This window comes from Saccharomyces cerevisiae, chromosome XVI (assembly GCF_000146045.2).
Source record: "Saccharomyces cerevisiae S288C chromosome XVI, complete sequence".
NCBI lineage: Eukaryota > Fungi > Ascomycota > Saccharomycetes > Saccharomycetales > Saccharomycetaceae > Saccharomyces > Saccharomyces cerevisiae.
In genome coordinates this window covers 844,471-861,174 of record NC_001148.4, presented here as the reverse complement: position 1 = coordinate 861,174, position 16,704 = coordinate 844,471, and the positions used below count along the sequence as shown (strand labels likewise).

General features: G+C 37.9%; 6 protein-coding genes and 2 non-coding genes across 8 annotated transcripts, besides 9 other annotated features; 3 read left to right on the top strand and 5 right to left on the bottom strand.

The window, feature by feature from the left end:
- Nucleotides 1-725: 725 nt before the first annotated feature.
- Nucleotides 726-796, bottom strand: YNCP0023W. Its single transcript has one exon. It is a non-coding gene; the product is annotated as a tRNA-Gly (tRNA).
- Nucleotides 760-861, top strand: YPR159C-A (uncharacterized protein; the record flags this gene model as incomplete). Its single annotated transcript, NM_001184628.1, has 1 exon — nt 760-861. The coding sequence occupies one exon, from the start codon at nt 760-762 to the stop codon at nt 859-861; it is 102 nt and encodes a 33-aa protein (NP_878184.1).
- A 568-nt stretch (nt 862-1,429) lies between these two features.
- On the bottom strand, nt 1,430-3,592 carry KRE6 (beta-glucan synthesis-associated protein KRE6; the record flags this gene model as incomplete). Its single annotated transcript, NM_001184256.1, has 1 exon — nt 1,430-3,592. One exon carries the CDS (start codon nt 3,590-3,592, stop codon nt 1,430-1,432), a length of 2,163 nt encoding a protein of 720 aa, NP_015485.1.
- Nucleotides 3,593-4,200: 608 nt separating this feature from the next.
- YNCP0022W lies at nt 4,201-4,273 on the bottom strand. The gene has a single exon. It is a non-coding gene; the product is annotated as a tRNA-Ala (tRNA).
- A 16-nt stretch (nt 4,274-4,289) lies between these two features.
- Nucleotides 4,290-4,630: a long terminal repeat (Ty3 LTR).
- Nucleotides 4,621-4,958: a long terminal repeat (Ty1 LTR).
- Nucleotides 4,621-10,546: a mobile genetic element (YPRCTy1-4; Ty1 element, LTR retrotransposon of the Copia (Pseudoviridae) group; contains co-transcribed genes TYA Gag and TYB Pol, encoding proteins involved in structure and function of virus-like particles, flanked by two direct repeats).
- YPR158C-C (gag protein) lies at nt 4,918-6,240 on the top strand (the record flags this gene model as incomplete). Its single annotated transcript, NM_001184395.1, has 1 exon — nt 4,918-6,240. One exon carries the CDS (start codon nt 4,918-4,920, stop codon nt 6,238-6,240), a length of 1,323 nt encoding a protein of 440 aa, NP_058196.1.
- YPR158C-D (gag-pol fusion protein) lies at nt 4,918-10,186 on the top strand (the record flags this gene model as incomplete). The annotated part of the gene is given in 1 exon segment (NM_001184396.2): nt 4,918-10,186. Coding segments are annotated over 1 exon segment (5,268 nt in total).
- Nucleotides 10,209-10,546: a long terminal repeat (Ty1 LTR).
- Nucleotides 10,546-10,663: an origin of replication (ARS1629; Putative replication origin; identified in multiple array studies, not yet confirmed by plasmid-based assay).
- Nucleotides 10,663-10,818: a long terminal repeat (Ty1 LTR).
- A 16-nt stretch (nt 10,819-10,834) lies between these two features.
- Nucleotides 10,835-11,172: a long terminal repeat (Ty1 LTR).
- Nucleotides 10,835-16,704: part of a mobile genetic element (YPRWTy1-3; Ty1 element, LTR retrotransposon of the Copia (Pseudoviridae) group; contains co-transcribed genes TYA Gag and TYB Pol, encoding proteins involved in structure and function of virus-like particles, flanked by two direct repeats) that runs on past the window's edge.
- Nucleotides 11,195-16,466, bottom strand: YPR158W-B (gag-pol fusion protein; the record flags this gene model as incomplete). Its single annotated transcript, NM_001184398.2, is given in 1 exon segment — nt 11,195-16,466. Coding segments are annotated over 1 exon segment (5,271 nt in total).
- Nucleotides 15,144-16,466, bottom strand: YPR158W-A (gag protein; the record flags this gene model as incomplete). Its single annotated transcript, NM_001184397.1, has 1 exon — nt 15,144-16,466. The coding sequence occupies one exon, from the start codon at nt 16,464-16,466 to the stop codon at nt 15,144-15,146; it is 1,323 nt and encodes a 440-aa protein (NP_058194.1).
- Nucleotides 16,426-16,704: part of a long terminal repeat (Ty1 LTR) that runs on past the window's edge.

Below are 16,704 nucleotides of genomic sequence, written 5' to 3'. Positions count from 1 at the left end.
TTACAATAGCAAGCAGAAAAAACTTATAATACTTCGTACGTAATCAAAACAAAAGGTACAACAAGAAACGGGAAGGCACAAAGAATCTTGCTTTACTGCTATACAAACTTCATGCTCCTTTTATACATATAATATATTCGTCGGTGTTCCTTCCTTATCTTTGTAGCATGCACATGGTAGTTATTAACCTCCCCTGAAACTTTTTTAGCGAAAATTATCCACCCCTTACTTATTTCCTCGAGAGTCTCTAAAAAGTAAAAATACAATAACGGTAATTGGGGAAGGCGTTCCTTGTTAATTCAAAATGTTATCCTTGAAACATAGAAGGTGCTGGCTGCATCTCGCAGAGCTTCCTCTTCCGTTGAGCGTTGTATTCTTCCCCCCACAGTGCTACTAGGCGATGCCGCTACCCCTTGAAGGGCCTTCCCGCTGTGGGGCAGCGGCCTTTTTTCCTTAGTGGGAAACAAGCACCGGGGTATATTTCATTGTCTATCAGGAGAAGAGATCGTATACAAATGTTCGTGAGACGGTTTCATCTTGACTAGTTGCCTTGCTAGTCGGATAACTAGTGGAAAGCAGTAGGACACTCCCGATGAGTTTGCGTTTCCACGGGGTTTGACAGAGCTACCTATTGTCTTTTTCATCGAAGGAAACGGTAGTTGGACCTTGCCTTGGATAAGTTGGTGAATCATCCAGAGCTTTAGAAGGGAGCAAAAAATAAAATCTGCGCAAGCCCGGAATCGAACCGGGGGCCCAACGATGGCAACGTTGGATTTTACCACTAAACCACTTGCGCTTGTTATTTACATGAGTGTGGTACTTCTATTGATGGTAGGTGTTCCATTACTTTTTTCGTCTTAAGATGAGCGAGCAAACACAGGGAGAAAATAAAGCGCAATTATTTACCTCATAGGGTACACAATATCCGTGAGAAAAGGATGAATTTGAAATAATTATACAGACTCCTTTTTTTTCAACGTAAAATTATAAGCATAGATTAGAGGCGCTCCTGGATAATAATAGGAACACACACAAGTAAATCAGCAATTTCTCATATCGTACTTATTCGGTAGAGTTAATAATATTCTACTAAAATAACTACTGGTAAGTAGTGAGAGCTTGATTTTTGTACTAATAACTTGTTTCAAAAAAAAAAACGAATAATCAGTTTTACAAAAATGTGTATACCTATATAAACAATCTTAGAGGTAAAGTTCTCCCTCACTAAAAATAATAAAAAATTACGTGCAGATGAGAACCCCGTCTTACCTTAGTATACCTTTAGTTCCCTTTATGACCCGATTTGAACGATAAGTCTTTTATATTTTATTTCTTCCTAAAAGAAAAATGTATGCATTGTAAGTAACTTTTTATGACCATGGTAATAATTAAAGCCGAGGGCTTGTAGATTTACCATCAAAATACCCGCTTAAGAGGATAACTTGAACTTCGAGCTAGTACATTTACCAGTTAGGATATTCTTAGGGAACGTGTAACCAGCATCTTCCCAAGTAGTTAAGTTTGCATTCTGGAATGCATTTAAGTGCGATTGAATATAATCATATGTTGGATAGTCACTTGGATCGCATGTCACGGATATAGCATTACTTGGTTGGTATATTCTAACATAGTCAATCGACATAACCACTGGGAAGAAAATATACTGCCAATCAATATAAGCCCAATTGTTGGAAATACCCAGATTTAGAATAATCGACATTGGTTCTTTACTGATTCTTCTCCAACCAATATTACCATCAGGATGTAAGGCTTTAGCATGAATAGTATAAGTTGGAGTATCACCAACAAACCAACGGATATAACCATTGTCGTCATCGTTCAGATACTCAATGGCATATTTTTGAAAGTAGCCACCGTACTCACCGAATTCATACCAAGTTACGTTCAAAGTTGAGACAGCAGATACGGCTTGTTGAAATGGACCGCCAGCATAAGTGTTCATGGTCGTTGTTGTGAAATTGTAAACCTCGATAAAATCATAGTCAGGCATGTACCAGATATCAAAAGGTGCAATTTGCAAGGATTGAGAGGCTATACCTACACCAATCTTAGTATCAGTTTCACCTTCCAAAACATCAATTTCTGGAGCTCCTCTACCAACACCTTGATTCGGATGATCTTCACCATCACAAGTACAAATACTTAACTTTTGTCCCGGCAAGTAAGAAATACCATCCGGGGAACTTTGGTTGGGTGTAATACCAGCATCACACGATTCATAAGAATAAGGCCAGACACCTTGGGTACTAGCCAAATAACCGGGCCTCCCTAAATTACCCATAGTCCAAAGACCGGGCCACAAACCTGAAACACGGCCATAATTTGGTAGATTTGCAGAGATTTCTAGAGCACCCTGCGTGAAACAAACCTTATTCCAACTCTGCAACATACCTGATCTGTAATATAAGCCATGGTTCTTAAAGGCATCCATTCTCAGCTGCAAGGTTCCGTTCACAGTTGTGGAAGCGTCTGGACTGTACCATTCTAAATCCTTAGTAGCATCATAGTGAACATCAGGGGCTGTCCAGTATGGATCATCCCCATCATAAAATGTTCTGCCTTCTGCATTAAACTCATCAGAAAATACTAATTCCCACTTAGAGCCATCCATAGCTTCTCTTGTCTTCGCTGTATCAGGTGTGTCTGGGTCAACCAGAGATGTTCTAATGGCGGATAGTTGAGGATATTGGTATTGAGTTAAATATGTAACTTCTTCAGTGTTGCTTTCGTGATCAATAGCACCGGTAAAGGTCAACGCTGGCAAAACAATAAAAATAAAGATGGCTGCCAGAAACAAGAGCAATACACCAGCTAGCCCACTAGCAGACCTTTTATCCATGTACTTGAAGTCATCTATGAACCTCCTTCTATCCAGTCTTGCCTCTTCTTCGGGGTCAGGATTGTGTAAATAATCATCTTCTTCCTTTTCATCTATCATAAGTGGGAACGATGAAGCAGGATACCCACCAAATGGAGAAAAATCTTGCTCGCCCAAAAACGGATTAGAAGAGAATGAGGCGGACGACTCGTTTCCTGGAGATGATGTTGGCGAGCGACCATGATGGTTCAGTTGAGTCATAGAAGTGACTCTGGAACCCACTAAGGGATATCTATCAAATTCTGGCGGTGAGAGAATATCATTCTTCGATAAATTAGAATTCAAAGAAGGAGAAGAGGCTATAGCTCTATGTGGTGGCTGAAGAAATGAGTTATCATTAGCCGTACTCACAGCTCTACTATTGTTCCTGGAATAGTAACCTTTGTAATCAGATACACCTTTATTTTGACTTAGATCTAGACGAGAATTGTCATGAAGTAGTGAAGAGTCACTCCCCTGTGGCTGATAATGAACAGAAGAAGACAGAGATTCTCCATCCCGCGCATTAGATTCTTCGTCACTCCCCATAAAAGGGTTTGTGAGACCAGCATTATCGTTGGTGCTATTGTCATTTTGTTGTCCAAAAGAAGGAGATGAGGAAAGAGGAGCACCATCATGATCGTCGCCTGTACCATCTGTGTCCAGGTTTGTGCTACTAAAGTTGTGCGTTTCAGTTAGATTTCTCAAAGGCATTAGAGTAAAGGAGTGAGTGGTATACCTATTCTGTAAACTTTAGATGATTTAACGAGAGAAATGTTGTGCAACTACTAACTTGCCTTAGTAGAAAAATTCTAACAACAATATATTTATAGACGATAAAGTAATGAACACTAGTACGAGAGGACGAATACAATAACAATATGCAGCTTTCTCGAGCACTTGCAGCAATACGAAAGCTTTGGACTGAAAATAAAAAAAGAAGAAAACGTTAGTGATTCTTAAGTGCTTCTGTAAGCTAAAAATATTTTAACGGTTGTTGTTTTCGACGTTCCTAGTTAAATTTTATCAGAAGCTGTTTTATTCTGTGTTTTCACCAAAAATAGCGTTAACTTTCATCTGATCAGGAATATGAAAAAAAAAAAAAAACTGTCCAAATAGAGCGTATGTGATCTGAAGTCTAGAATTTACCGCTTCAGGATGATTCTTTGGCGTTTTGCGGGTAAAACGCCTTTCAGATCGCGTCACACTTGCAGGCTGAGAGGAAAAAGAAAAGAGGGGAATGAAAATCACTAAGCCACAAAAACAATAAAGATAATTTTATACGAAATATACATTTTGTATTCCATAATCAAAAATTAAAATGGACGAGTCCGGAATCGAACCGGAGACCTCTCCCATGCTAAGGGAGCGCGCTACCGACTACGCCACACGCCCGAATCTTGTTGTAAATTGTTGTATTACGGGCTCGAGTAATACCGGAGTGTCTTGACAATCCTAATATAAACAGTCTTAGGGAAGTAACCAGTTGTCAAAACAGTTTATCAGATTAATTCACGGAATGTTACTTATCTTATATATTATATAAAATATGAATCATACTAAGTGGTGGAAGCGCGGAATCTCGGATCTAAACTAATTGTTCAGGCATTTATACTTTTGGGTAGTTCAGCTAGGGAAGGACGGGTTTTGTCTCATGTTGTTCGTTTTGTTATAAGGTTGTTTCATATGTGTTTTATGAACGTTCAGGATGACGTATTGTCATACTGACATATCTCATTTTGTGTTGGAATAAAAATCCACTATCGTCTATCAACTAATAGTTATATTATCAATATATTATCATATACGGTGTTAAGATGATGACATAAGTTATGAGAAGCTGTCATCGATGTTAGAGGAAGCTGAAACGCAAGGATTGATAATGTAATAGGATCAATGAATATAAACATATAAAACGGAATGAGGAATAATCGTAATATTAGTATGTAGAAATATAGATTCCATTTTGAGGATTCCTATATCCTCGAGGAGAACTTCTAGTATATTCTGTATACCTAATATTATAGCCTTTATCAACAATGGAATCCCAACAATTATCTAATTATTCACCCATTTCTCATGGTAGCGCCTGTGCTTCGGTTACTTCTAAGGAAGTCCACACAAATCAAGATCCGTTAGACGTTTCAGCTTCCAAAACAGAAGAATGTGAGAAGGCTTCTACTAAGGCTAACTCTCAACAGACAACAACACCTGCTTCATCAGCTGTTCCAGAGAACCCCCATCATGCCTCTCCTCAACCTGCTTCAGTACCACCTCCACAGAATGGGCCGTACCCACAGCAGTGCATGATGACCCAAAACCAAGCCAATCCATCTGGTTGGTCATTTTACGGACACCCATCTATGATTCCGTATACACCTTATCAAATGTCGCCTATGTACTTTCCACCTGGGCCACAATCACAGTTTCCGCAGTATCCATCATCAGTTGGAACGCCTCTGAGCACTCCATCACCTGAGTCAGGTAATACATTTACTGATTCATCCTCAGCAGACTCTGATATGACATCCACTAAAAAATATGTCAGACCACCACCAATGTTAACCTCACCTAATGACTTTCCAAATTGGGTTAAAACATACATCAAATTTTTACAAAACTCGAATCTCGGTGGTATTATTCCGACAGTAAACGGAAAACCCGTACGTCAGATCACTGATGATGAACTCACCTTCTTGTATAACACTTTTCAAATATTTGCTCCCTCTCAATTCCTACCTACCTGGGTCAAAGACATCCTATCCGTTGATTATACGGATATCATGAAAATTCTTTCCAAAAGTATTGAAAAAATGCAATCTGATACCCAAGAGGCAAACGACATTGTGACCCTGGCAAATTTGCAATATAATGGCAGTACACCTGCAGATGCATTTGAAACAAAAGTCACAAACATTATCGACAGACTGAACAATAATGGCATTCATATCAATAACAAGGTCGCATGCCAATTAATTATGAGAGGTCTATCTGGCGAATATAAATTTTTACGCTACACACGTCATCGACATCTAAATATGACAGTCGCTGAACTGTTCTTAGATATCCATGCTATTTATGAAGAACAACAGGGATCGAGAAACAGCAAACCTAATTACAGGAGAAATCTGAGTGATGAGAAGAATGATTCTCGCAGCTATACGAATACAACCAAACCCAAAGTTATAGCTCGGAATCCTCAAAAAACAAATAATTCGAAATCGAAAACAGCCAGGGCTCACAATGTATCCACATCTAATAACTCTCCCAGCACGGACAACGATTCCATCAGTAAATCAACTACTGAACCGATTCAATTGAACAATAAGCACGACCTTCACCTTAGGCCAGGAACTTACTGAATCTACGGTAAATCACACTAATCATTCTGATGATGAACTCCCTGGACACCTCCTTCTCGATTCAGGAGCATCACGAACCCTTATAAGATCTGCTCATCACATACACTCAGCATCATCTAATCCTGACATAAACGTAGTTGATGCTCAAAAAAGAAATATACCAATTAACGCTATTGGTGACCTACAATTTCACTTCCAGGACAACACCAAAACATCAATAAAGGTATTGCACACTCCTAACATAGCCTATGACTTACTCAGTTTGAATGAATTGGCTGCAGTAGATATCACAGCATGCTTTACCAAAAACGTCTTAGAACGATCTGACGGCACTGTACTTGCACCTATCGTACAATATGGAGACTTTTACTGGGTATCTAAAAGGTACTTGCTTCCATCAAATATCTCCGTACCCACCATCAATAATGTCCATACAAGTGAAAGTACACGCAAATATCCTTATCCTTTCATTCATCGAATGCTTGCGCATGCCAATGCACAGACAATTCGATACTCACTTAAAAATAACACCATCACGTATTTTAACGAATCAGATGTCGACTGGTCTAGTGCTATTGACTATCAATGTCCTGATTGTTTAATCGGCAAAAGCACCAAACACAGACATATCAAAGGTTCACGACTAAAATACCAAAATTCATACGAACCCTTTCAATACCTACATACTGACATATTTGGTCCAGTTCACAACCTACCAAAAAGTGCACCATCCTATTTCATCTCATTTACTGATGAGACAACAAAATTCCGTTGGGTTTATCCATTGCACGACCGTCGCGAGGACTCTATCCTCGATGTATTTACCACGATACTAGCTTTCATTAAAAACCAATTTCAGGCCAGTGTCTTGGTTATACAAATGGACCGTGGTTCTGAGTATACTAACAGAACTCTCCATAAATTCCTTGAAAAAAATGGTATAACTCCATGCTATACAACCACAGCGGATTCCCGAGCACATGGAGTCGCTGAACGGCTCAACCGTACCTTATTAGATGACTGCCGTACTCAACTGCAATGTAGTGGTTTACCGAACCATTTATGGTTCTCTGCAATCGAATTTTCTACTATTGTGAGAAATTCACTAGCTTCACCTAAAAGCAAAAAATCTGCAAGCCAACATGCTGGCTTGGCAGGACTTGATATCAGTACTTTGTTACCTTTCGGTCAACCTGTTATCGTCAATGATCACAACCCTAACTCCAAAATACATCCTCGTGGCATCCCAGGTTACGCTCTACATCCGTCTCGAAACTCTTATGGATATATCATCTATCTTCCATCCTTAAAGAAGACAGTAGATACAACTAACTATGTTATTCTTCAGGGCAAGGAATCCAGATTAGATCAATTCAATTACGACGCACTCACTTTCGATGAAGACTTAAACCGTTTAACTGCTTCATATCATTCGTTCATTGCGTCAAATGAGATCCAAGAATCCAATGATCTTAACATAGAATCTGACCATGACTTCCAATCTGACATTGAACTACATCCTGAGCAACCGAGAAATGTCCTTTCAAAAGCTGTGAGTCCAACCGATTCCACACCTCCGTCAACTCATACTGAAGATTCAAAACCTATATCTGAAATCAATCTTCGTGCACCCAGAGAAGTTGACCCCAACATATCTGAATCTAATATTCTTCCATCAAAGAAGAGATCTAGCACCCCCCAAATTTCCAATATCGAGAGTACCGGTTCGGGTGGTATGCATAAATTAAATGTTCCTTTACTTGCTCCCATGTCCCAATCTAACACACATGAGTCGTCGCACGCCAGTAAATCTAAAGATTTCAGACACTCAGACTCGTACAGTAACAATGAGACTAATCATACAAACGTACCAATATCCAGTACGGGTGGTACCAACAACAAAACTGTTCCGCAGATAAGCGACCAGGAGACTGAGAAAAGGATTATACACCGTTCACCTTCAATCGATGCTTCTCCACCGGAAAATAATTCATCGCACAATATTGTTCCTATCAAAACGCCAACTACTGTTTCTGAACAGAATACCGAGGAATCTATTATCGCTGATCTCCCACTTCCCGATCCGCCTCCAGAACCTCCTACCGAATTATCAGACTCCTTTAAAGAACTTCCACCGATCAATTCTCGTCAAACTAATTCCAGTTTGGGTGGTATTGGTGACTCTAATGCCTATACTACTATCAACAGTAAGAAAAGATCATTAGAAGATAATGAAACTGAAATTAAGGTATCACGAGACACATGGAATACTAAGAATATGCGTAGTTTAGAACCTCCGAGATCGAAGAAACGAATTCACCTGATTGCAGCTGTAAAAGCAGTAAAATCAATCAAACCAATACGAACAACCTTACGATACGATGAGGCAATCACCTATAATAAAGATATTAAAGAAAAAGAAAAATATATCGAAGCATACCACAAAGAAGTCAACCAACTGTTGAAGATGAAAACTTGGGACACTGACAGATATTATGACAGAAAAGAAATAGACCCCAAAAGAGTAATAAATTCAATGTTTATCTTCAACAAGAAACGTGACGGAACTCATAAAGCTAGATTTGTTGCAAGAGGTGACATTCAGCATCCTGATACGTACGATACAGGTATGCAATCCAACACTGTACATCATTATGCGTTGATGACATCCCTGTCACTTGCATTAGACAATAACTACTATATTACACAATTAGACATATCTTCGGCATATTTGTATGCAGACATCAAAGAAGAATTATACATAAGACCTCCACCACATTTAGGAATGAATGATAAGTTGATACGTTTGAAGAAATCACATTATGGATTGAAACAAAGTGGAGCGAACTGGTACGAAACTATCAAATCATACCTGATAAAACAGTGTGGTATGGAAGAAGTTCGTGGATGGTCATGCGTATTTAAGAATAGTCAAGTAACAATTTGCTTATTCGTTGATGATATGATATTGTTCAGCAAAGACTTAAATGCAAATAAGAAAATCATAACAACACTCAAGAAACAATACGATACAAAGATAATAAATCTGGGTGAAAGTGATAACGAAATTCAGTACGACATACTTGGCTTAGAAATCAAATATCAAAGAGGTAAATACATGAAATTAGGTATGGAAAACTCATTAACTGAGAAAATACCCAAATTAAACGTACCTTTGAATCCAAAAGGAAGAAAACTTAGCGCTCCAGGTCAACCAGGTCTTTATATAGACCAGGATGAACTAGAAATAGATGAAGATGAATACAAAGAGAAGGTACATGAAATGCAAAAGTTGATTGGTCTAGCTTCATATGTTGGATATAAATTTAGATTTGACTTACTATACTACATCAACACACTTGCTCAACATATACTATTCCCCTCTAGGCAAGTTTTAGACATGACATATGAGTTGATACAATTCATGTGGGACACTAGAGATAAACAACTGATATGGCACAAAAACAAACCTACCGAGCCAGATAATAAACTAGTCGCAATAAGTGATGCTTCGTATGGTAACCAACCATATTACAAGTCACAAATTGGCAACATATATTTACTTAATGGAAAGGTAATTGGAGGAAAGTCCACCAAGGCTTCATTAACATGTACTTCAACTACGGAAGCAGAAATACACGCGATAAGTGAATCTGTCCCATTATTAAATAACCTCAGTCACCTTGTGCAAGAACTTAACAAGAAACCAATTACTAAAGGATTACTAACCGACAGTAAATCTACAATCAGTATAATTATATCCAATAATGAAGAGAAATTTAGAAACAGATTTTTTGGTACTAAAGCAATGAGACTAAGAGATGAAGTATCAGGAAATCATCTGCACGTATGCTATATCGAAACCAAAAAGAATATTGCAGACGTAATGACCAAACCTCTTCCGATAAAAACATTCAAACTATTAACAAACAAATGGATTCATTAGATCTATTACATTATGGGTGGTATGTTGGAATAAAAATCCACTATCGTCTATCAACTAATAGTTATATTATCAATATATTATCATATACGGTGTTAAGATGATGACATAAGTTATGAGAAGCTGTCATCGATGTTAGAGGAAGCTGAAACGCAAGGATTGATAATGTAATAGGATCAATGAATATAAACATATAAAACGGAATGAGGAATAATCGTAATATTAGTATGTAGAAATATAGATTCCATTTTGAGGATTCCTATATCCTCGAGGAGAACTTCTAGTATATTCTGTATACCTAATATTATAGCCTTTATCAACAATGGAATCCCAACAATTATCTCAACATTCACCCATTTCTCATTTTGAGATACAACAGAAATAATCCATTGTGTACCGTATTTAGTACTTGTATATCAACGCGACATGTATCAAATTGCACGTGACAACTGCGAGAGTTGATTGAAGTTCAAGATAATTGTTGGAATAAGAATCAACCATCACATATCGATTAGTATTCGTACTATTTGCATGTTATCGTATACGGTGCAAAAATATGGCATAAAGATTGAGAAACAGTGAGCACATTTAATGAAAGCTGAAATGCAAGGATTGATAAGTAATAGGATAATGAACTTCTAGTAAAATTTCTGAGATATATGTGGGTAATTAGATAATTGTTGGGATTCCATTGTTGATAAAGGCTATAATATTAGGTATACAGAATATACTAGAAGTTCTCCTCGAGGATATAGGAATCCTCAAAATGGAATCTATATTTCTACATACTAATATTACGATTATTCCTCATTCCGTTTTATATGTTTATATTCATTGATCCTATTACATTATCAATCCTTGCGTTTCAGCTTCCTCTAACATCGATGACAGCTTCTCATAACTTATGTCATCATCTTAACACCGTATATGATAATATATTGATAATATAACTATTAGTTGATAGACGATAGTGGATTTTTATTCCAACATACCACCCATAATGTAATAGATCTAATGAATCCATTTGTTTGTTAATAGTTTGAATGTTTTTATCGGAAGAGGTTTGGTCATTACGTCTGCAATATTCTTTTTGGTTTCGATATAGCATACGTGCAGATGATTTCCTGATACTTCATCTCTTAGTCTCATTGCTTTAGTACCAAAAAATCTGTTTCTAAATTTCTCTTCATTATTGGATATAATTATACTGATTGTAGATTTACTGTCGGTTAGTAATCCTTTAGTAATTGGTTTCTTGTTAAGTTCTTGCACAAGGTGACTGAGGTTATTTAATAATGGGACAGATTCACTTATCGCGTGTATTTCTGCTTCCGTAGTTGAAGTACATGTTAATGAAGCCTTGGTGGACTTTCCTCCAATTACCTTTCCATTAAGTAAATATATGTTGCCAATTTGTGACTTGTAATATGGTTGGTTACCATATGAAGCATCACTTATTGCGACTAGTTTATTATCTGGCTCGGTAGGTTTGTTTTTGTGCCATATCAGTTGTTTATCTCTAGTGTCCCACATGAATTGTATTAACTCATATGTCATGTCTAAAACTTGCCTAGAGGGGAATAGTATATGTTGAGCAAGTGTGTTGATGTAGTATAGTAAGTCAAATCTAAATTTATATCCAACATATGAAGCTAGACCAATCAACTTTTGCATTTCATGTACCTTCTCTTTGTATTCATCTTCATCTATTTCTAGTTCATCCTGGTCTATATAAAGACCTGGTTGACCTGGAGCGCTAAGTTTTCTTCCTTTTGGATTCAAAGGTACGTTTAATTTGGGTATTTTCTCAGTTAATGAGTTTTCCATACCTAATTTCATGTATTTACCTCTTTGATATTTGATTTCTAAGCCAAGTATGTCGTACTGAATTTCGTTATCACTTTCACCCAGATTTATTATCTTTGTATCGTATTGTTTCTTGAGTGTTGTTATGATTTTCTTATTTGCATTTAAGTCTTTGCTGAACAATATCATATCATCAACGAATAAGCAAATTGTTACTTGACTATTCTTAAATACGCATGACCATCCACGAACTTCTTCCATACCACACTGTTTTATCAGGTATGATTTGATAGTTTCGTACCAGTTCGCTCCACTTTGTTTCAATCCATAAAGTGATTTCTTCAAACGTATCAACTTATCATTCATTCCTAAATGTGGTGGAGGTCTTATGTATAATTCTTCTTTGATGTCTGCATACAAATATGCCGAAGATATGTCTAATTGTGTAATATAGTAGTTATTGTCTAATGCAAGTGACAGGGATGTCATTAATGCATAGTGATGTACGGTATTGGATTGCATGCCTGAGTCGTAAGTGTCAGGATGCTGAATATCACCTCTTGCAACAAATCTAGCTTTATGAGTACCGTCACGTTTCCTGTTGAAGATAAACATTGAATTTATTACTCTTTTAGGGTCTATTTCTTTTCTGTCATAATATTTGTCAGTGTCCCAAGTATTCATTTTCAATAGTTGGTTGACTTCTTTGTGGTATGCTTCGATATATTTTTCCTTTTCTTTAATATCTTTATTATAGGTGATTGCCTCATCGTATCTTAAGGTTGTCCGTATTGGTTTGATTGATTTTACTGCTTTTACAGCTGCAATCAGGTGAATTCGTTTCTTCGATCTCGGAGGTTCTAAACTACGCATATTCTTAGTATTCCATGTGTCTCGTGATACCTTAATTTCAGTTTCATTATCTTCTAATGATCTTTTCTTACTGTTGATAGTAGTATAGGCATTAGAGTCACCAATACCACCCAAACTGGAATTAGTTTGATGAGAATTTATCGGTGGGAGTTCTTTAAATGGGTCAGGGAATTCGGTAGGAGATTCTGGAGGTAGATCAGGGAGTGGGAGATCAGCGATGATAGATTCCTCGGTATTCTGTTCAGAAACAGTAGTTGGCGTTTTGATAGGAACAATATTGTGCGATGAATTATTTTCCGGTGGAGAAGCATCGATTGAAGGTGAACGGTGTATAATCCTTTTCTCAGTCTCTTGGTCACTTATCTGCGGAACAGTTTTGTTGTTGGTACCACCCGTACTGGATATTGGTACGTTTGTATGATTAGTCTCATTTTCACTGTACGAGTCTGAGTGTCTGAAATCTTTAGATTTACTGGCGTGCGACGACTCATGTGTGTTAGATTGGGACATGGGAGCAAGTAAAGGAACATTTAATTTATGCATACCACCCGAACCGGTACTCTCGATATTGGAAATTTGGGGGGTGCTAGATCTCTTCTTTGATGGAAGAATATTAGATTCAGATATGTTGGGGTCAACTTCTCTGGGTGCGCGAATATTGGTTTTAGAAACACGTTTCGAATCTTCAGTATGAGTTGACGGAGGTGTGGAATCGGTTGGACTCACAGCTTTTGAAAGGACATTTCTCGGTTGCTCAGGATGTAGTTCAATGTCGGATTGGAAGTCATGGTCAGATTCTATGTTAAGATCATTGGATTCTTGGATCTCATTTGACGCAATGAACGAATGATATGAAGCAGTTAAACGGTTTAAGTCTTCATCGAAAGTGAGTGCGTCGTAATTGAATTGATCTAATCTGGATTCCTTGCCCTGAAGAATAACATAGTTAGTTGTATCTACTGTCTTCTTTAAGGATGGAAGATAGATGATATATCCATAAGAGTTTCGAGACGGATGTAGAGCGTAGCCTGGGATGCCACGAGGATGTATTTTGGAGTTAGGGTTGTGATCATTGACGATAACAGGTTGACCGAAAGGTAACAAAGTACTGATATCAAGTCCTGCCAAGCCAGCATGTTGTCTTGCAGATTTTTTGCTTTTAGGTGAAGCTAGTGAATTTCTCACAATAGTAGAAAATTCGATTGCAGAGAACCATAAATGGTTCGGTAAACCACTACATTGCAGTTGAGTACGGCAGTCATCTAATAAGGTACGGTTTAGCCGTTCAGCGACTCCATGTGCTCGGGAATCCGCTGTGGTTGTATAGCATGGAGTTATACCATTTTTTTTTTCAAGGAATTTATGGAGAGTTCTGTTAGTATACTCAGAACCACGGTCCATTTGTATAACCAAGACACTGGCCTGAAACTGGTTTTTAATAAAAGCTAGTATCGTAGTAAAAACATCGAGGATAGAGTCCTCGCGACGGTCGTGTAATGGATAAACCCAACGGAATTTTGTTGTCTCATCAGTAAATGAGATGAAATAGGATGGTGCACTTTTTGGTAGGTTGTGAACTGGACCAAATATGTCAGTATGTAGGTATTGAAAGGGTTCGTATGAATTTTGGTATTTTAGTCGTGAACCTTTGATATGTCTGTGTTTGGTGCTTTTGCCGATTAAACAATCAGGACATTGATAGTCAATAGCACTAGACCAGTCGACATCTGATTCGTTAAAATACGTGATGGTGTTATTTTTAAGTGAGTATCGAATTGTCTGTGCATTGGCATGCGCAAGCATTCGATGAATGAAAGGATAAGGATATTTGCGTGTACTTTCACTTGTATGGACATTATTGATGGTGGGTACGGAGATATTTGATGGAAGCAAGTACTTTTTAGATACCCAGTAAAAGTCTCCATATTTTACGATAGGTGCAAGTACAGTGCCGTCAGACCGTTCTAAGACGTTTTTGGTAAAGCATGCTGTGATATCTACTGCAGCCAATTCATTCAAACTGAGTAAGTCATAGGCTATGTTAGGAGTGTGCAATACCTTTATTGATGTTTTGGTGTTGTCCTGGAAGTGAAATTGTAGGTCACCAATAGCGTTAATTGGTATATTTCTTTTTTGAGCATCAACTACGTTTATGTCAGGATTAGATGATGCTGAGTGTATGTGATGAGCAGATCTTATAAGGGTTCGTGATGCTCCTGAATCGAGAAGGAGGTGTCCAGGGAGTTCATCATCAGAATGATTAGTATGATTTACTGTAGATTCAGTAAGTTTCTGGCCTAAGATGAAGGTCGTGCTTATTGTTCAATTGAATCGGTTCAGTAGTTGATTTACTGATGGAATCGTTGTCCGTGCTGGGAGAGTTATTAGATGTGGATACATTGTGAGCCCTGGCTGTTTTCGATTTCGAATTATTTGTTTTTTGAGGATTCCGAGCTATAACTTTGGGTTTGGTTGTATTCGTATAGCTGCGAGAATCATTCTTCTCATCACTCGGATTTCTCCTGTAATTAGGTTTGCTGTTTCTCGATCCCTGTTGTTCTTCATAAATAGCATGGATATCTAAGAACAGTTCAGCGACTGTCATATTTAGATGTCGATGACGTGTGTAGCGTAAAAATTTATATTCGCCAGATAGACCTCTCATAATTAATTGACATGCGACCTTGTTATTGATATGAATGCCATTATTGTTCAGTCTGTCGATAATGTTTGTGACTTTTGTTTCAAATGCATCTGCAGGTGTACTGCCATTATATTGCAAATTTGCCAGGGTCACAATGTCGTTTGCCTCTTGGGTATCAGATTGCATTTTTTCAATACTTTTGGAAAGAATTTTCATGATATCCGTATAATCAACGGATAGGATGTCTTTGACCCAGGTAGGTAGGAATTGAGAGGGAGCAAATATTTGAAAAGTGTTATACAAGAAGGTGAGTTCATCATCAGTGATCGGACGTACGGGTTTTCCGTTTACTGTCGGAATAATACCACCGAGATTCGAGTTTTGTAAAAATTTGATGTATGTTTTAACCCAATTTGGAAAGTCATTAGGTGAGGTTAACATTGGTGGTGGTCTGACATATTTTTTAGTGGATGTCATATCAGAGTCCGCTGAGGATGAATCAGTAAATGTATTACCTGACTCAGGTGATGGAGTGCTCAGAGGCGTTCCAACTGATGATGGATACTGCGGAAACTGTGATTGTGGCCCAGGTGGAAAGTACATAGGCGACATTTGATAAGGTGTATACGGAATCATAGATGGGTGTCCGTAAAATGACCAACCAGATGGATTGGCTTGGTTTTGGGTCATCATGCACTGCTGTGGGTACGGCCCATTCTGTGGAGGTGGTACTGAAGCAGGTTGAGGAGAGGCATGATGGGGGTTCTCTGGAACAGCTGATGAAGCAGGTGTTGTTGTCTGTTGAGAGTTAGCCTTAGTGGAAGCCTTATCATATTCTTGAATTTTGGAAGCTGAAACGTCTAACGGATCTTGATTTGTGTGGACTTCCTTAGAAGTAACCGAAGCACAGGCGCTACCATGAGATATATGTGGGTAATTAGATAATTGTTGGGATTCCATTGTTGATAAAGGCTATAATATTAGGTATACAGAATATACTAGAAGTTCTCCTCGAGGATATAGGAATCCTCAAAATGGAATCTATATTTCTACATACTAATATTACGATTATTCCTCATTCCGTTTTATATGTTTATATTCATTGATCCTATTACATTATCAATCCTTGCGTTTCAGCTTCCTCTAACATCGATGACAGCTTCTCATAACTTATGTCATCATCTTAACACCGTATATG